The sequence below is a fragment of the Theobroma cacao genome, chromosome 4 (genome assembly GCF_053813885.1).
Source record: "Theobroma cacao isolate CCN51 chromosome 4, ASM5381388v1, whole genome shotgun sequence".
Lineage (NCBI taxonomy): Eukaryota > Viridiplantae > Streptophyta > Magnoliopsida > Malvales > Malvaceae > Theobroma > Theobroma cacao.
Window position 1 is genome coordinate 37,408,824 of NC_142642.1, and position 19,662 is coordinate 37,428,485.

The window sequence follows — 19,662 nt, forward strand, 5'->3', positions numbered from 1 at the left end:
CTTTCTGTTTGTATCAAATCTTTTGTTTCTATTTTTTTTCTGTTCCCATGAGGCATCTACCTTCTCAAAAAGAAGGCTTTCTCTTTATTATTTTTTATAGTTTTTATGATATTCTACAGCTGTGTCCACCACCGCCACTTGCCACTCCACCAATTTTTTGGTGGATAGGTTCTGACAATTTCTGTACTAAAAATCATTTATGAATCCTAAGTTCCGAAACTACCCTTTCATTCTTTAACTATGATTTAGTCAAAGACTTTTTTTTTTTTATATTTTGTGTACAATTAATTGAATTGTTATTTTGCACTTGCAAAAATCACTGATTAATGATACTTACCATGAAAAGTTAACCATAAATCACGGGACCATAAAGCACGTTTAAGCCTGTAACTTAATGGTTTTATTTTTAAATGAATTTATAATTTTTATTTCAAGTGCTTTTAATATACTTATTAAATTTATTATTACTATAAAAGCATATCTTAATCAAATAGATTAAAATCATCCTAGTCATAACTAAATTTTACATTTAATACAATTTTTCTTTTTTGAGAATATCCATTGATTTTTCTAGATAAAATACCCCGTTCACGGAAACTTTGAGAATATTGTATCTTTTTTTCTTATAGTTCTTATAAATCTTCACCAGACAAGGGCTGTATGGGAAATGGAAAACTGCCCTAAAGTGCTTATATAATTCCCCGAAATTTCTCCCACAAAACTCCACATTCCTAATTTTTGGTACAACGTCACAGATTTTCTATCATTCGATACCCATCAATCAAAGAAAGATCAAGAGTCCTTTTTTGGGTTTTGCTTCGGTGGGAGCTTTGGATCTTTGCAAACAAAGGGGAAAAAAATGCTGGCAGTTTTTGACAAATCGGTTGCCAAGAGCCCAGATGCTCTTAATGCTCCTGATCACTCCGAGGCAGTGTCTGCTCTCCAAAATGGCTTCTTGGCTAACCACTTTGGCTCTATTCACCCTGGTTCTGTTACCGTCAATCTTGGCTCTGCTGGTGTCATGGCTTACTCTCTTGAAAAGCAGAACCCACTTCTCCCAAGGTAAGAATTTTCTCTCTCTTTTCATCTTCTTCATGATGCACAAGGTTTCATTTTTGGGTTCTTTTTTTCTCTTCTTGCTTGGTGGTTTTTGATTGATCTAGTCCCGATCGTTTCTGGGTTGTTTTGTTTCTCTGCTTATTGGTTCATGGCGTGGTGAAAATTTGTAGAAAGTTCGTCTTTTTTCGCCTTTTGTTCTCTTGCGTTTTTGCTCTTGTTTTCTCCGTTTTCTTTTTTCATTTGTTTTACTTTAATCTAATCATGCTATGTAGATGAGTTGTACTTGTGATAGTGCTTTTTTTTTGTATGGCTTATAATGTGATACAAAGATTTTATGTGATTATATAATTGGAGTAATCCAAGTTCTTGTTGGTTTGATTTGCTTCTTAGATCTTTTTTCACATTACTTGATATTTTGTTGGTTGTTCTGTTATTTACAGGCAGTATGAGATTTGTGATTTATAGATGCAATTGTTAGTTGATTGTTTTCTTACCGAAAAGGGAAAAAGAAAATGAAATATCTAAAGAAAAGAATAATTGGCATCAATGGTTGTCTGCTAGTCATTGATGACTTATCTTTTGAGTTGTCTTCTGTTTTCTAGTATTATGTGATGAGAATGCAGCTTGAGAAAATTCTGCTGGTGAAACCCTTGAGTAGGGTGTCATTTAATCATGCACAACATAAGTTCTTTTGTGATAGACTTTTAATATAACAATTTTTTTTGTTTCTTTGTTTTCTTTAATTCAATGCCTTACCAGGCATGATTTGTTTTATTAGATGATATTGTTTTACCATGGGATGTAGACATTGAGTATAGTCCAAAATTAAAGATCTAATATTATGGTTTGGAGAGAGACAGAAGATAGATTGACTTGATTGGATCTATTCTATTCTATATTCTTTTTGGATTAATTATTTCATTGAACATGATCATCGTATCGACGCTGTTCTCCTTCTTGAACTGAACATGTTTTTGGATTTTGCATAATTTGTTTAGTTTATTTAACTCAACTTCCCTGAGAAGCCAGTTTAAAATCGTATGATCATACTTAATAACTTCATGACTTAATTATTTCCTATATCAGAATTTATTATAAAAAAGTTATAAGGTTGTTCTGTTCTTTTATTGTTTTCACGTGGAGATTGAGAAATTGACCTTTTCATATTCTTCCTTTTTTGTTTCCAGACTTTTTGCAGTTGTGGATGACATTTTCTGCCTGTTTCAAGGCCACATTGAGAACGTTGCTCTTCTTAAGCAACAATATGGCTTGAACAAAACTGCAAATGAGGGGATCATTGTCATTGAAGCTTACAGGACCCTCAGAGATAGAGGCCCTTACCCTCCTGACCAGGTTGTAAGAGATATCCAGGGAAAGTTTGCTTTTATTCTCTATGATAGCTCTTCCAAGGTCACATTTATAGCTTCTGTAAGTAAACCTTTCTGTCCATAATTTTTGTCATCTAATGCTATGGATGTCGCTTATTTGATTTTTTTCATCAAGTTTAGTCTCCAATATGATTCAGTTTTTTACCTTTGTCTTGTGCAGGATGCTGATGGAAGTGTACCTTTCTTCTGGGGAACAGATGCTGAAGGCCATCTTGTTCTTGCTGATGATGTGGAGACTGTGAAGAAGGGCTGTGGGAAGTCTTTTGCCCCATTCCCCAAAGGTAAGACTTCATGGACATATGCTAAATTTATTGTCAATTAGTAAGTTATTTGACATGCTTAGGCTCTCCTACTTTTTTAAGTAATCTGATTGGACAAAATGGGGGAATAGACTTGGGTAAAGATTAAAGCATGTTTGAAGTGGATTTAGAGACTAGTGTACAATGACATAGCGAAAATCAAGGTGAATTGGAAATTGGATGAAAGTCGAGGTGGAATGGAAACTGGGATGGCATACAGATTTCTATGCATAAATTAGCATATGATATAACTCTTTGCATACGTTTCCTTTATTGTTATTCTGTCGCAATTATTCCATGTTCTTTTATATGCAAACATTAGTTTAATGTTGGGGATCATCTGTCTATTTCCTTATCTTCATGCATGTCTTTTAGCTTCTTCTTTGTTATCCCTAACTATGATTATTTTCTGAATTCAGGAGTATGAGAGTTTTATTGCTGATTTTTTTTTTTATTTCTTTCAGGGTGCTTCTTTACATCCTCTGGTGGGTTAAGGAGCTTTGAGCATCCCCTTAATGAGTTGAAGCCTGTGCCAAGGGTGGACAGTTCAGGTCAGGTTTGTGGTGCAACTTTCAGTGTGGATGTAGAGACGAAAAAGGAACCAACTGGAATGAAAAAAGTTGGAAGTGCTGCAAACTGGTCCTCACACTACTGAGCTTAGAAATGTCTCCTGTTTAGCAAGGCTTTTGTTATTAGTGAGCCTCCTGGTTGTATCCATCTTTCTTAGTCTTCAATTCCTAATATCCTATCTCAATGACTTGGCTGAGCTAGTGGATATTCAAACTCTAAATTGTTGTCAGCTTTTTTAAAACTAAGACAGCATTTTATGCAGCTGTACATGTTTGCTTACCATCATAACTGAGCTTGACGTGGTACATAACATGGAATAATATTTCTTCTCATAAAGGCTGCAAATCTCTTTTGTCTAACTGGTTTTTCCTCTCTAGTAGCTTTTGGAAGATTGATGTTCTGCTGCTCACATTGTGCACTTCTTTGCGAAAGGAAAACTTTGCTAGGTATTCCATCTTGTCCGCACATATAAAAGAACTCAGTGTATGGGTAGATTATACAAGGAAAGGCAAATCCTTTCCTGCTACTTAAAGTTCTAAAGGAGGGACTATAAACAGTCAATCAAAAAAACTGTTTTGTCGATAGAAAGAAAATGTCAGTACATTACTTTGCCCTGTCTGGTGTAGGTAGCAATCTTGGTCTCACCTCTAAGTTTAGTCCTTTGCATCTGCAATGCCCCCTGGCGTTATCTGAAAGACGTTCTTTTGTCAAGGATAACTAAACAACAGTGGTACTAAACTTAAATGTTGCTTTGCAAGGTAAGATTTCTTCTCATCCTTTATATGAGGAGGCTTTATTAAGGTCGCTGATCATGATGAACCTTGCTGGTGAGCCATTTTGGGTTTATCCATACTATTTGGAGTTAGTCATATGGGCAATCAGGACTTGAAAAAATATCTGAACGAATTTAAAACAGTAACAGTGGTCAGGTAAGGATATTGCTTCAGCTTCAGGAAGATTTGGGGCGTCAAACACCTTGCAGACCCGCTGTTCACCTTTGCCTTTCCTGAACATCAACCTTATTGTGGCTGCGTGGGCAAGCACGTGCCCTCCGGCTGGTTTCTTTGGATCTGATATGAACACTCCACCACCAGGGTCGGCGATTACTGCAACAAACAATCCAAAAATATAATTTAGAAATGGACCTCTACTTGGGGCCCAGTTGGTAGAATTAGGTAGCGAATTTGCTGCCTAACGATCTTGGTTGTCGACTTGTAGCTTTGCCTCTGGAAAGGATCAAAAATTAAAGAGGTTAAACGGACCGATCGGAGTTAAAAGTACCTTGGTTAGTCATGTAGACTGCAACATTGAATTCCTCAGCTATTTTTGTTAATCGGGAGAGCATCTGAGCCAATTTTTGCTGCAAATGACAAACGGTTCATATGATGAAAGAGAACAGACTCAAAACCAAGGTTTTACATATGTAAGTTGTAATAGGCTTTTTCTACCTGGCGCTCTGCCAGTTCTCCTCTCCCAGTGAAATCCACTCGAAATAGAGCAATGACAGAATCCACAATCTGAAAATATGAGCGTAAACAAACATGATCAAACAGACTCCGTAATATCAACATTATAGAATGATTCTATCAACGAGACTCACCAGAAGTCTGAATGGTTCTTCAGACATTTTTGCTGCCAAACCAAGAAGCAGGTTGTACTGATGCTCATATGTGTACGCACGAGCATAAACGATCTTTGACATTCAAAGAAAATAAGCAATACGCGACATCTGTTTCTACAATTCAATTGAGGTTATACGGATATTAATGCTTACATTGTCAAGGACAGCTCCTGGGTCCATCCCAAATCTTTCGGCTATGGGTATAATTCTATCAGGCCGGCTGCAAGTGTGTGAAGTTGAAGAAAACATAGTGACTCTAGTTTGGAATTCTTTGTAGATAATACTCTTATTTTTGTTAGCTTCTCACGCAAGAGAAACAATAATACGTAACTTAAAATATTAAAAGTAAGAACAGAACGGATACAAAGTTCCTTCAGTATCAATGTAAGCCACTTTCCCATTCCCACCTCGCATATTTGTAGGGAGCTGCAAAGGCAATATAAATACCAGATCAACAAAGTTCAACGTGGAGATGGTAAATATAGTCAGCTAATTGAACTAAAGCTATACCATCCACGGAGCATGACAATTTAGCAATATTAATTTATGTTCTCTAAACCTGCTCTTGAAAACAATTCATTTGGTCGGCAAATAAATTCTCAATTATGATATACTCCTGCACTCCTGCCTACTGCTGAAAACAAATCCAAAGATCAATGAACAAACGTGATTTATTATGTATTTTTATGTTTCAGACATGTGGCATATCCAGGGGTTATCTCACTCCAAGAGTCAATTTGGGACAAATCGAATCTCCTGCAAATCAAACCGTATAACAAACGTAGTTTGAAGTTTATTTAACAAAGTGAAAATTAAATATCTTCTTTCATTCCCAATTCCCAAGGATTTATAAAAATCTCACAATTATGGATCACAAAGGTGAGAAAGGAACCTGTGTAGAAACACATAGAGTATGTGCCAGCTGTGTTTTGCCAGACCTAAATCAACATTGGGATTAGAAGGCAATTTAATCATGCATTAGGGTAGACATGAACCAGCAGGAAAGATTTTAACAAGCAAATGATATAGTAGTATTTAATGTCCATATGAAGAAAGCAGTAAACTATGTGCTGTTTTCCTTACCTAAATTCTCCAAAAGCTTCTGTGATAGCCAGAGTTTCTATGCCACCTTTGAAGGTTTAGGCAAAAAAATCATTTACAGAGAACTCTAATCAAGAAATCATTTAACAGCAATATAACATCTCCCAAAAGGCAAAAGTTACCCCCTAAGAGTTCATCAAGGGCTTGGCTTCCAGTTGTGATGCGAATCACGGATTTTCTCTACAAAGCCAAAAACAATAAATACCCAAATCGCATTTAGTTTCACCGTAAACCGTAAAACATAAATAAATTAAAAAGAAAACATACAATTTGAACTTACTCTTAGTAAAGCATCGCTTCCAGTGATATAACCATAATTCTGAGGCAATAAAACGTGGAAAAGCTAGAAGTCAGGAATTTGATAAAGGGCCAAAAAGAGAAACAAATCAATGAAATAATTAATTTAACTAACCACTATTTTCTCAGCAGCTTCACAGATCTTATCAACCTTAGCTTCAGATAAACCTTTGATTCCAGTCAAGTGCTGCAAAAGAAAATTGAAGATAAATAATAAATTTTTAAAAAATAACCGCCATAAAATTAAAAACTCCAATTATTTTGAAATTTAAATTTACCTTCTTAGTGTGCATCATCAAGCCGTTGCAGGTGTAGATTCCTGCATCTTGAAGCTTCTTCACGTCTCCGGCATTGATTCCTGCAGATATCACTGCACAAAAAAAAAAAATTGCAGTTCAAATCCAATATACTGAACAGCTTGTTGACCATCTTATTAAAGCATGGAAAAATACTAAAAATCTAAATGATCTTTCTATGTATAATGAAATTTGATGACATAGCAAAGAGAGATGTTCAAATCCATCTACTTCAACGACAATTTTTCAAGGGATGTCGACGAAACATGCTTAGATTTACAACTGTGTTGAAACAAAGAAAAACGGAACGCAGATCCGAGGCTCAAAAATTAATCTCAAACGAACGGAGAAAGAAATAGAATTTCTAGAATACTCCTGAAAATCGTAACAAGTCATAGATCTTCAAAACAACAACTAAGTCTAAAACTTAAATCGCAAATATACGATCAAAATTATCCGAAAAAAAGACGATCAAAGTGTAGACTGAAAAAGCGAACAAGCTAAAGCGAGAACATGAAGAATCGTAGACAATAGAAATGATTCAAAAATCTTCAAAACGAAATCAATGCGAATGTTACTTAATACGTCAAAGAAAAACAATAGCAGAAAAACATAGAATGACGAAGAGTGAATAGGACAAAACGAGAATCTGATGGATCAGAATAGTTTACATTTGTCGATGGCTTCAAACAGATCCTCTTCGTCATCGATATCTTCTCGCTCCACCAGCTGCAGCTGGCTTGCTTCTTCAGCTCTGATTTTCATGCAAATTCTCGTTTACGATCCAAACAAGCAAAAGAAAAAGGAAGAACAATAATGCAAAAGGAATGTCTAACTTACTTGAGAGTAGCGATCATCTTCGTTGCAGTAGATAATTGCTCTTTGTTTTCCGCGAGAGAGAGAGAGAGAAAAAGAGAGGGAGATTTTTTATTTGAATGTGATTGAATTAACGAAGGACATTATTTATATTATATTTGTGCAATGGAATGTCCTCTAAACGACGCCTGAGATCCGCGTTTGCATTTGTGAGATGAGAACGACTTTGTTAGCCGTTTGGTTTGAGAGTTCAGAGCCGGTTATGATCTATACGATGGATACAATGAGCCGCTGATGTTGCCATGTCAGCCATCGTCCCCGTAATAATACATGATTTTTAAGTAAACTAGCATAACTTGAAATCTATTTATTGGTCAAATCAAATTCCTTATTTCTTAAAGAACGAAAAAAAAAGTTGATATTGGGTCAATGAATATGTGTTAATATGATGATGGTCATCGAATCTATAGTGATGGATTAATCCTAATATTCAACCTTTGAACCAAATAAAGTACTATATATATATATATATATATATATATATATATATATATATATATATGTATTTATATATATTAAAAATAAATTTTTATTTTTTTTAGATTACAAGATTTTAAGAGTGGGCATAATATTAACCCTAGAGTCAATCATTAAGAAGGATGGATCAATTTACAATCTGAAAAATTATGGTTCATTTTGACAAATTTAGTATGTAATTAAAAATTTCAAATACCATATCTAGCCTTAGACCAAGAATTTGGAAATGACCAATAATGTTGAATAATCCTATACTTAATTTGCTGATTTTTATGTTTATATGGGGAATTTTATTAGCGTTACCTTTTTGTGGATAAATTTAAAAGTCCGTTTATTTAGATACTAAAATTTGATTTTATATACTTTTAATTGTTGAAATTTACTATAACAATGAAATTAGTCAATTTTTGTTGACGGGTCAAAGACAGAAAAAATAAGAACTAAAACTTTTAAAAACTAATATATTTAAATTAACCAATAATCAAAAAGTTCATAATAAAAAATAATTTTATATAACATGTAAATTAATAAAAAAATACTTACAATAATTTTTTAATAAAGTTGTGCACATCGATTATTTTGGATTTAAATTCATCAATTATTAACTCTGTATTGAAAAACATTCATCTATTCGAGATTAAATTTTGGATATTTTGATTCACATTACTCTTGTTTATGAGTTAAAGCATTAAAGTTTACTAGCTCAAGCGTAGGAGATTTATTTAAACAATTTGTATATTTATTTTAAAAATTTTGTCAATTATTTTCAACTTATTCATACCTTAATTAAACTTGAGAAAAAAAATAATGCAGTCAACATGCAATATTTTTATTTAAACTTATAATACTAAATACAAAACTATAATGCATAAAATATAAATAATTAAATACAATATACAAGATTAATAATTTTCTCTCATATTATTAAAATTAATAAAAAAATGATCTATTGATGAAATTTTAAGTAACAATACAACATTAGAACTTATATTTAAAAATTATATAATAAATTTTTAATTTTTTAAAATTAAACTCATAAAAAATAAAATTAAGATAACAGAAAAAAAAACATGACATGTAGAAAATAAAATCCACATATGTCATAATTAAAAAAGAGTAAAAATTTAGAGAAAAAAATTTATAAAAACTTAGAACATATAAACAAATAAAATTAAAATGAAACAAAATAAATAAAAATAAAAATATAAATATAAATTGAAATGAGAAGACAAAAGAAAACTTTTCATTCTTTTAATTTCACATTATGGTGTTGAGTAGTCCCCATCCCTTTTTGTTTAAATTGTCAAGTTCATAAATCCCTCATAAAGAATTAAATGTGTTTCGATAATGAGTTACATACAAGAGAGTAAAGTAAAAATGAAAAAAGAAAAAAAAAAGTGAAAGAGATGTGAAGAAATTTTTTTTTTTTATGCTGAAAATTTTCGCAAGGCCCAACTATCCTGTAATTATTTTATTAATAATAGAAAAAATTAAATACATTAGGGAGGGGGACATAAACCGAACCTCCAGAATTACATTAAATCAAGAAGAATTTCGAAAAGTACCTAAAATGGAGAGTTTCATTTTGTGTGCATATTTGTGAATGCAATCATAAAATCAAAACACTTCCATGTTACAAGATTTTAAATAATTAAAATAAATAAATAAATATAACAAAGTTAAATTATGAGTACTACTCCTTTACATTTATTTAAATATGACATAAGGTAAATTTGTTTTATCTAATCGCATAATACCTTGGAGCTCACCTTGCGCATGTGTGAAGACATGGAGATTTTGAAGAGTATGATCGCAATTCGACAAATAATTAGCAGCTTGATTTCCCTCCTTATGAATATGTGATATACGAAAAGACATGACCTGCAAACATTTTCAAATAGACTATAGCAAATAATGAATTTTGTATGAGCCTTTATGATTATCCTGTATCATTTGTTGACAACTTGCACAACTATCTCTATTCACACTCTTGACACATTATGCTCCATACATAAACGTAGGCCTCTATGAAGTGCCATTAATTCCGCCTGCAATTAATTTTGTGAGCCAAAGTTTTTTGAAAAATCCAAAATAAGATTACCTATATGGTCCCTCAAAACATCTCCCTCAACAACATTCTGATAATCGTCCTTAGAACTACTATTGACATTCAACTTAAGTTCGCCTATCAATAGTTTAATCCAATGAATAATTTTTGGTCAGGACCTGGCTCTCCTGTGCAAATTTAAATCCCCAATGTACAGCAATGTCAAGGTCTCCTTTCCACTGTCATTTACATAATAAACCTCATTGAAAAAGCTGTCTCAACATTTTCATAATTCGTCAAATAACTCGATTAGGATTCATGCCTAGGTCTTTATGCTTTTCATCATTCTTATCAACTCATAAGAACCAGAAAATAAACAAAGGCAATAATGTAAAGAAACTTAAAAAAGTTAAAGAGTGAAAAAATTAATAAAACATACAAGTCATTTTATTATTTTTTATTTAAGATTTAGGATAAAATTATTTTTTAGTAATAAACAAGGTGGATCCGCCCTTATTTATTAAGAGAATATATAAAAAATTTAATTATAATTTTATATTCTTACTTTTTTTACATACACATGTTTCTTAATGATCAGAACATGAAAATGTACAAATGATCAATTCAATAAGATAAGTATTAAAATTTTGAAATTTGAAAAATTCAAATTGACCTTATTAAAAAACAAAACGAATCGAATTAATATCCTTAACAAAAAAAAATGACAAAACATATGCTATATTTGTTGATTGCTTTGTTTTTTTGTTCATCCTCTTACCAATTTCCTTCATTTTACTTTCTTTTTTATTTTAATAATGAGAAGCTTCGGTCATTAAAATAAAATTTACTTTAAAATATCTCAATAATTAAAATTTAAAATTTTAATTTAAAAATATTTAGTTCGAATCTAAAATACCTCAAAGAAATCTGCAAGTAGACTATGTGTAAAAGACTAAAAAAAACCTTCCAATTTATATTTCACGTGGCCACCAATATTGACTGCTCCACTTTCAGCTGAAGGTTATTTTTGTCATTCCGAAAAATCCCACTAAAATCAAATTAAATCATAAGAAATTACATATCATCTTCTTTCTAAAAAGAATAATAAAAAAAAAAAAACAACTGTAGAAGTACTACGGTTCCTCTAGATTCTAGGGTTTCTCTTTCTTTCAACGAAAAAGGCCAGGGGAGGGGTACCTTTCGAACTTTTTCCCTCTCCGCTCCTTCTCTTCAATTTCCCTGTAACTTTCTCTCCAATTTTCACAAGTCTTTCCTCCTTACCAAACAGATCTCCTGTTCAAAGCCTATCCCCAACCCTCTTTTCCCTAGCAAATCCCTATTTCTTCATTCCCCTCCCCGTTTCCCCTCTCTAAGAGTACAACTTTGTCCCCTAAACCCAATGCAGCTCCCTCATTCTACCGATGTCATTGACACCCTACCGGAAAACCCGGACCGAAAACCCAACCAACAAAAGGAGGAAAACGACGACGATGAAAATGACACCAACAGCACCGCCGTCACCTCCGCTGTCGACGGCGGAGCTGACAGCAACAACAACCATAGTAGTAGTGGTACGGTTGAAGACTCGGTTCTCGATGTTTCCGGGAAAAGCGTGGAGTTTTCGATATTGGAAGAGTCGGGGGAGTCCGTGGACGGGCTTTATTTATACAAAAACGTGTTCAATTTGATTCCGAAATCAGTCGGGGCGTTTAGTCGGTTAAGGAATTTGAAGTTTTTTGGAAACGAAATTAATTTGTTTCCGGCAGAGGTTGGGGGTTTGGTAGGATTAGAATGTTTGCAGGTGAAGATATCGTCGCCGGGATTTAATGGAATGGCTTTAAGAAAGTTAAAAGGGTTGAAAGAGCTGGAACTTAGTCGGGTTCCGCCTCGGCCTTCGGTTTTGACTCTGCTGAGTGAGATTGCCAGGCTTAAGTGCTTGACCAAGCTTTCTGTTTGTTATTTTTCCATTAGGTATGTGTTTTATCAACAATTTATCTTTTTTGAATTTATAATTCTATAATCCTTTGGGTTAGGAAAATTTTCAGTTTTTTTCTTATATGTTTTTATGTGCATGCTATATTATGTTTTTGGTTTGTTCCATTCATTAATATTATTCCAATTTAAAATGTCATTAGGAAATGTGCTGTCAAAGCTGAACTTAACACAGGAATAAAGGAGATTAAAGAATAATGAAAACTGTTAATAAAGATTCTGCTATCCTACTGTTATTTGTGAACAGTAAAAGTGTGGGGAAGGGGTGTATGGCTTTTAAGTTTTTGTCCTGCATTAACAAGGGATTTACTATAGAATTGTTTGGATAGATTGAGAAAACCACAATTTGAATTCGAATTGTTCCCTTTTCCTGCAGATACCTTCCTCCAGAAATTGGATGCTTAAAGAATTTGGAATATCTGGACCTTTCATTCAATAAGATAAAGAGTTTGCCAATTGAAATTAGTAATTTGAATGACTTGATTTCATTGAAAGTTGCCAATAATAAATTGGTGGAACTACCCTCGGGCTTGTCTTCATTACAAAGATTGGAGAACTTGGACTTATCAAATAATAGGTTGACGTCACTGGGGTCTCTTGAACTTAGCCTTATGCATAATCTTCAGACTTTGAATCTTCAGGTACTTATCCTATGAATGTAGACTTATTGATCCGTATCCTGTAATCTATTCTGATAAATCTAAATGAGCAGTTAGCCTCAAACTTTTGTCATCACCAGTTATTTGCTTGTTCTGACCAGATTTAGATAGTCCTAACTCCTAAGCCCTTCCCTTTACATTTTTATGTAGGATGCAGACAATTCAATTCATTTTGAGATTTATTCAGGATATACACTTGCATACTATTTCTACTTAAGGAGCAAAAGCTTAGGTGGTACAAGTACCGAAATAAATATTGTTCTACTTTTAGTTAGAGTACATAGCATGTTAATTGATTGGTTTGTAACTTGTATGTCACACCATATTTAAATTTGTTGTTTATGTTTTGTTTCGTTTTGGCTTTTTTTTGGAAGAGGTGATTTTCATCATAATAGATAACTAGCGGTATATTTTTGTTAAAGCTTTAATGCATTTGCACAACATCTCAATATTTAAATCTAACCTTTTTTCCTGTTTACACATCTACACCATCAATCCAGTACAATAAACTTATAAGTTGTTCTCAAATACCTTCTTGGGTACACTGCAATTTGGAAGGAAATGGCAAAGGCACATCCAGTGATGATTTCACCAGTTCTTCGGTTGAAATGGATGTGTATGAAACTGCTGCTCAGGATAGTGATGGAAGTGTTTCTTATAATGGTAAGGTGTTTACAATCAGTTTTCTTATATAATTTCTCCCTTTCCAATCTCATAATATTATTTTTCATTTTTTTTAAGTGTCTTTAGGAATTAATTTATTCCATTCAAATCGACACAGGCTCTCATAAGACCTCATCAGGTATCTTAACTGTTGCATTGTCAAACAGTAGATGTTTTGCAACTCGGAGGTCAAGTAAACGATGGAAGAGGAGACATTATTTGCAACAAAGAGCTCGACAAGAACGTCTAAACAACAGCAGGAAGTGGAAAGGTGAAGGACATGCTGAAGTATTGACAATGAAGGCAGGTGGAGATGTACCAGGCAACAATGATGTCCCTACCTCTGACACTTGTGCAGAAGCTGCATCAGAAGTTGTGGGTGTAGATGATGACAAAACATTATCATCATCAGAAGCCAAAGATGAAAAATTGGGTAGTGTTAGATATGAGGATGATACACTTACTTTGGAGAAGGGGTTCTATGTAAAAAGTAGTACATCAGTTGGTCATGAGTCATTAAATAAAGGGAGTGAAGATAAATGTTCTCAGCTTGATGCATCCTTAGACCCTGTAGGAGAAGGAGCTATTGAGCAGGATGAAGGTTCATCCTCTGACATATGCAAGTCTAATTCTAAGTCGAAAAGGCATTCTGATAGGGATCTTAATAATCCTAAACCATGCAAGTCTCGAAAACCAACAGATTATTGCTACAATTTATCACGAAAGTATAGTACTAATTCATTTTGTGGGACAGAAGACCACCTACCAGACGGCTTTTATGATGCCGGACGTGATCGGCCCTTCATGCCATTGAGTAGATATGAGCAGACTTTTCATCTAGACTCTCGTGAAGTAATTCTTGTTGACAGGTTAATTTTACAAATGTTAATAGAAATAAAGTTGCTTTGTGAACCAAGAATACTAGATTCTACTTAATGGGTTGGCAAACCATATTTCTAATCTTCTATTTAAGTAATGATTGTGTATATCGTTTTCTCTAGGGAAAGAGATGAAGAGTTAGATGCAATTGCTCTCTCCGCTCAAGCTTTGGTATTTCATTTGAAGAACTTGAATGGTTTAGCAAAAGATAGAGAGCGGGTTCCAGTTGATAACTTGCAGATAGCATCATTGCTTGCTCTTTTTGTATCGGATCATTTTGGAGGGAGTGATAGAAGTGGTATTGTAGAAAGGACACGAAAAGCACTATCTGGTTCTAACTACAAGAAGCCTTTCATTTGCACATGTTCAACTGGAAATGGTGACAGTGTTAGTGCATCTAACAAGACCTTGGATACTGTAGAAGATATTGTATTCTCTGAGCTCTGTGAGAGATCTTTACGGTCAATAAAGTCCAGAAGGAACTCCATTGTTGTTCCTATAGGTACTCTTCAGTTCGGTGTCTGTAGACACAGAGCGCTGCTTATGAAGGTGATTTTTTTTTCCTTTTTCTCTTTGGCTTTTTTGTATTTTGTGTTTGGTATTTATTAATTTTGTGCATTGTTACCTTTTGTCTTATTAAGACCTGGTATGACTTCAATTGCTACAGTATCTATGTGATCGGATGGAACCTCCAGTTCCTTGTGAGCTTGTTAGGGGCTACTTGGATTTCATGCCACATGCCTGGAATATCATTCTTGTAAGGAGGGGTGATTCATGGGTTCGTATGGTGGTTGATGCTTGTCATCCGCATGATATACGAGAAGAGACGGATCCTGAATACTTTAGCAGGTTAATTTCTTCACTTGACGCAAATATTCAGAATGTTTGTACTTGGAAAAACTATTTTGGAGATTTTCCCTTGTGTTTCTAGCATATTCATTGTTATGTTACTGGTTTGGGTTGAAGATTTGGTCTCACTATAGAGCTGCAGGGTGGAATCTGGAAAGAGAGAGCTTGTGAAAGCAGAATCTTATGTTTAACATTTTTGTGTTTACTAACTGCAGCAGTAACAGTCATTTTAAAATTTTTGTTCCTGTTATCTTGTGCTGATAATGTGTGTGTGTGTGTGTGTGTGTGTGCGCGTGCGTGCGTGTGCGTGTGTGTGTGTGTGTGTGCGCGTGCGTGCGTGTGCGTGTGTGTGTGTGTGTGTGCGCGTGCGTGCGTGTGCGTGCATGTTTGTGTGTGTTTGTGTGGATCAGATGTGATGCTATAAAACATTTTGCCTATTTTCATTGTTGTTTTGATAGGTATGTGCTTTCTATTACAGATACATACCCCTCAGTCGAAAAAAAGCTTCTCTTAGAACGGAAAGCACTCCTGTCTTCAGTTGTTCGTTTCCTTCTATGACCATAAGTGATGAAATTGAAAGAGTGGCTTCTAGTTCTCTCATTCGATGCAAATATGGATCAATGGAGGCTGCAGCAAAGGTGTGTTACTTGAGTTGTGTTGTCAGGTTTATATGATACTGCTGGCACTAAATGTGATGAATTTCAGATTATTTCCTGTGCTTTAGATATACGAGTTACAGTGTAATTACTATCGATTCAGATTTTTTTGTCATGGCATTGTTTTGCCTTTTCAATTAGCTATCAGTTTTTCAATTGTGTTCTAAGAATTTTTTTAGTTATGAATGTTTCCATGATGTGGATTTGCAGGTGCGCACTCTAGAAGTACTTGGTGCTTCACTTGATGAGGTGAAAAATTTTGAGTACAGTTGCCTGGGAGAAGTAAGAATACTGGGTGCTTTGAAACACCCTTGCATAGTAGAAATGTATGGCCATCAAATATCTTCCAAGTGGATTCCTATAGGGGATGGAAAGTCAGAACATCGAATCTTGCAGTCTGCAATTTTGATGGAGTACATAAAAGGAGGATCTTTGAAGGTATGTATTTAGTGTTATATGTGGTTAGTTGAGTTGCTTGTTATTACACCTGATTTGTCCTGTTGCTTATGTGCAGACTCATATTGAGAAACTAGCTGAAGCTGGTGAGAAGCATGTCCCTGTGGATTTTGCATTGTGTATTGCACGAGATATTGCATCTGCATTGGTGGAGTTGCACTCAAAGCATGTTATTCATCGTGACATAAAAAGCGAAAACATTCTGATTGATCTGGATGAGAAGAGAGTTGATGGAAGCCCTATTGTGAAGCTCTGTGATTTTGATAGAGCAGTACCTCTTAGGTCTTTCCTGCATACATGTTGTATTGCTCATGTAGGGATACATCCTCCTAATGTTTGTGTTGGAACACCTCGCTGGATGGCTCCTGAGGTTCTGCGTGCAATGCATAAGCGAAATCAGTATGGACTGGTAAGTTTTTTTCTTACCATGTTATTCAATTGATAATATATTATTCCTTGATTTGGTGAAAATGATTGTGTAGCATGGAAAGCTTAAGCGGGTAACTTTGACAATAAAGAAAAGATAAATTACTTGGTAGGCTAAGGTGTACATGTTTATGTTGAAAAGAAAGGGGAGGGGAAGGGAGGAAGTGGAAGTGGGTTTAACATATAGAGCAATAGAATCCTTTTATAGATTTAGATATTGGTTTGAAGTGATATTCTTCTTGCCATATTTGCTTTGAGTTGTTTTGCTCCTTTCCGTGTTTAAGAAAATTACTTTGGTTTTGTGGATGTTTAAAGTCATGTTTCTTATTGGTTTCAGGAAGTGGACATTTGGTCATTTGGATGCCTGCTTTATGAATTGTTGACTCTCCAAGTTCCTTATTCTGGATTATCAGAGCTACACATTCATGAACTTCTTCAGGTAACAGCAAATGTAAATCCTGAGATTCTCACATTCTTTTTTGATACCTTTGATCTAAGCAGGTTATTTCCTCTGATTACTATATGCAGATGGGCAAACGTCCAAGACTAACTGAAGAGCTGGAGGCGTTGGATTCATTGAGTGAGAGTGCAATGACCCAATCTGGGACAGAGCTTGATGGAAAAGAAGCTGAAGTAGATACACTTAGATTTCTTGTTGATGTCTTCTGTCGATGTACGGAGGAAAATCCAACCGATCGCCCAACAGCCAAAGAACTTTATGATATTTTGCTTGAACACACAAATGGTTTCAGGAATTCGAGTTAGGAACATGTAGGTTAGCCGATAGTAATAATTGCTTCCCCATCCCAAATTATTGTAGCCTGATTATGTTGTGTTATTATATTTAACCCCTATACCATTGAGGACCAAATACTTGGACGTCTTCAGGAGTTAATTACCCTCACAATTAGTTGCACTGACTAGGTTTAGCAGCCGGACTTAGTTTTGTTTTAGCAATAGTGCAAGAAGTTAGATATGTCCAGCGGTTATAAATCTGTGATGGTATTGAGATGTGTAAATTTTGTAGGTAGTTAATTTGGGTTCCCAGTATTTGGTTATCAAATGTATCTGGTCCACAATGTAAGTAAATCTGAGTTATTTATTAAAGCCCCCCCGATTTTGATTTTTAGTTTTCAAATAATTAGTCCTCTCTTATTGGGCATTGATAACATGGATGTTGGGGTATTTTGCTTTTTTATTGCTGATTCAGTTTCCCTAGCATTCATATGAATCGGATCTTATTTATATGATACATTATCTTTGTAGGCAAAGCATTTGACAGGATCTAGTATCGGATTTAAAATGTTGTTTATGAATGTCAGATTGAACTTAAATAGGTAATTGCTGGTTGATTTTTATAGTGTATTAGTCTACAATGTACACGAAGATTACAAAACGACATTTTCACTTGAAAAGGAATCTGTACCATCGTTCATTTGGAGTATCTCTCCCTTTTATCAATTACCTAAACGATGCGTGTCAAAATTTGAGTGCAGCAAGAAAGGAGTCTTATCTGACAAATGAAATATTTATGTTGCTGCTAGATGGATGACTTTTCCAAGACTCTGCGTGTAAGGTTGGAGCTGCAAATTCCTCGATGTGCATATTCATGGTGGTGAGGATGTAAACTTGAACCATCTAAGGTTTCAGTAGTCCATTTCTTTCCTACCACTGACTACTAAACGTATGCTACGTTATCTGTTATCTTTCTTTATATTTGGTGAAAATCTTCACGTCTATCAGGACTCTAGCATAGATCACCCCCTGGAAGCTGAAGGGAAGGAAGGGAACTGAGACATTTCTCACCATTTTCAACTGCTACAAGTAAAAAAAAAAAAAAAAACTGCTTCAAACAGCTCTAACAATTACTAAAAATCACTTTAGCCTCTTGTTTACTGGTTCTTCTAGTCTATATCCCTTCTCTCTTTGTAGTGTAGAAAGCCTTGAATTCAGGGTCTTCCGTTGCACAAATGTATTGGAGACAATTAGTTACTAGATTCGGAGCCAGACTGACCCAAGTCTAGGGCACTCACGAATTACCAATTAGCCAATTACTTTTGGATTTTAACCTTTAATTCTTCTATTCTGGAATATTTTGTCCAGAGTGGGTTCAGGTAATAACCAATTCTAGGGAACTTTCAACAATCAGGCAAGAACAAAACTTGTCATAGAATCCTGAAATTGTCATTCTGTATGCTGATATGCTTCAAGTCTATGACTCCTGGATAGGAAGCTCTTTAATTCTAATCAAGTTCCCTTTATACAAAAAAGAGAAAAAAAAAAAAAGAATCTCGAAATTGTAGTCTACCATCTTCATTATAGTTATTTAAAAGCACAGGACTTCTTGCAATTGTTGGAAGGCTTTTGTGAAAATTAAAAAATAATAATAATATCCATCATATATATTTTTCTATATTAATCTGTACAATCAAAATATTATATTTATATGCTTCTATAATATTACAAGATAAAGAAATATTTAAAATGTACAAATAACTAGATTAAAAGATAATAATAATAATATCGATTGTATTTTTTTGTATTAATATTTAAGGTAGAAGAATTATATTTATAGACTTCTATCATATTACAAGATAAAAAGATATTTAAAATGTATAAATAATTAAAAGATAAATTTTATTTAAAATTAAATTACTAATTATTCTATCTCCTGTTGAAGTGACCTTATCCTTTACAAAAACAAGTAAATATGATTATTCCAAAAGAATCCTAAAACTGATGCTCCTCCAACTTGGGCTCGTTAGTTGACCTTGGTGCCCCCTCAGCCCCAGGTGTTGCAATCATTTAACCCTTCCCTTCTCTACCGAAAGGAAAAAGTTGGCCATCTTTTTCTTTCCAATTATCATAATAAAGCATATGTAAGAGAGAGAAGGGAAAAGATGCCAACCTGTCTTGAGAACATAAAACAATAGACAGGTCACAAGTGAGATTTGGTTGGAAAGAATCCCAAACCAACTCCTGTTATAGCATCCCCTTTCTCTCTCTCTCTCTCTCTCTTAGATGGGTCTTCTGCAGTGTACCTAGACCCTG

General features: G+C 34.3%; 3 protein-coding genes across 3 annotated transcripts; 2 read left to right on the forward strand and 1 right to left on the reverse strand.

The window, feature by feature from the left end:
- Nucleotides 1-664: 664 nt before the first annotated feature.
- Nucleotides 665-3,661, forward strand: LOC18603065 (stem-specific protein TSJT1). The gene is made up of 4 exons (XM_007034815.3): nucleotides 665-1,062; nucleotides 2,247-2,487; nucleotides 2,608-2,728; nucleotides 3,211-3,661. The coding sequence occupies exons 1-4, from the start codon at nucleotides 860-862 to the stop codon at nucleotides 3,399-3,401; spliced, it is 756 nt and encodes a 251-aa protein (XP_007034877.1). The 5' UTR covers nucleotides 665-859; the 3' UTR covers nucleotides 3,402-3,661.
- Nucleotides 3,662-4,168: 507 nt separating this feature from the next.
- Nucleotides 4,169-7,546, reverse strand: DMC1 (DNA repair (Rad51) family protein). The gene is made up of 14 exons (XM_018119546.2): nucleotides 7,472-7,546; nucleotides 7,303-7,385; nucleotides 6,614-6,705; nucleotides 6,451-6,522; nucleotides 6,319-6,357; nucleotides 6,161-6,218; nucleotides 6,021-6,066; nucleotides 5,830-5,875; nucleotides 5,302-5,363; nucleotides 5,091-5,157; nucleotides 4,917-5,009; nucleotides 4,765-4,833; nucleotides 4,598-4,676; nucleotides 4,169-4,422 (listed from the first exon to the last, which is right to left on the reverse strand). The coding sequence occupies exons 1-14, from the start codon at nucleotides 7,486-7,488 to the stop codon at nucleotides 4,169-4,171; spliced, it is 1,077 nt and encodes a 358-aa protein (XP_017975035.2). The 5' UTR covers nucleotides 7,489-7,546.
- A 3,597-nt stretch (nucleotides 7,547-11,143) lies between these two features.
- Nucleotides 11,144-17,752, forward strand: LOC18603068 (Leucine-rich repeat protein kinase family protein). Its single transcript, XM_007034819.3, has 11 exons — nucleotides 11,144-12,002; nucleotides 12,400-12,664; nucleotides 13,183-13,345; nucleotides 13,464-14,214; nucleotides 14,347-14,773; nucleotides 14,892-15,073; nucleotides 15,552-15,711; nucleotides 15,940-16,167; nucleotides 16,244-16,594; nucleotides 16,949-17,050; nucleotides 17,140-17,752. Exons 1-11 carry the CDS (start codon nucleotides 11,431-11,433, stop codon nucleotides 17,374-17,376), a joined length of 3,438 nt encoding a protein of 1,145 aa, XP_007034881.3. The 5' UTR covers nucleotides 11,144-11,430; the 3' UTR covers nucleotides 17,377-17,752.
- The last annotated feature ends 1,910 nt before the right edge of the window (nucleotides 17,753-19,662 follow it).

Coding starts and splice junctions, on each gene's coding strand:
- DMC1 (XM_018119546.2), bottom strand. Junction 6,706..7,302: donor GTTTGAAGCCATCGACAAAT/GTAAACTATTCT, acceptor TTTTTTGTGCAG/TGATATCTGCAGGAATCAAT. Junction 5,364..5,829: donor CTCTATGTGTTTCTACACAG/GTTCCTTTCTCA, acceptor TTGCCTTTGCAG/CTCCCTACAAATATGCGAGG.
- LOC18603068 (XM_007034819.3), top strand. CDS start 11,431: ATGCAGCTCCCTCATTCTACCGATGTCATTGACACCCTACCGGAAAAC. Junction 15,712..15,939: donor CAATGGAGGCTGCAGCAAAG/GTGTGTTACTTG, acceptor GTGGATTTGCAG/GTGCGCACTCTAGAAGTACT. Junction 16,595..16,948: donor AGCGAAATCAGTATGGACTG/GTAAGTTTTTTT, acceptor TATTGGTTTCAG/GAAGTGGACATTTGGTCATT.
- LOC18603065 (XM_007034815.3), top strand. CDS start 860: ATGCTGGCAGTTTTTGACAAATCGGTTGCCAAGAGCCCAGATGCTCTT. Junction 2,488..2,607: donor AGGTCACATTTATAGCTTCT/GTAAGTAAACCT, acceptor TGTCTTGTGCAG/GATGCTGATGGAAGTGTACC. Junction 2,729..3,210: donor TTTTGCCCCATTCCCCAAAG/GTAAGACTTCAT, acceptor TATTTCTTTCAG/GGTGCTTCTTTACATCCTCT.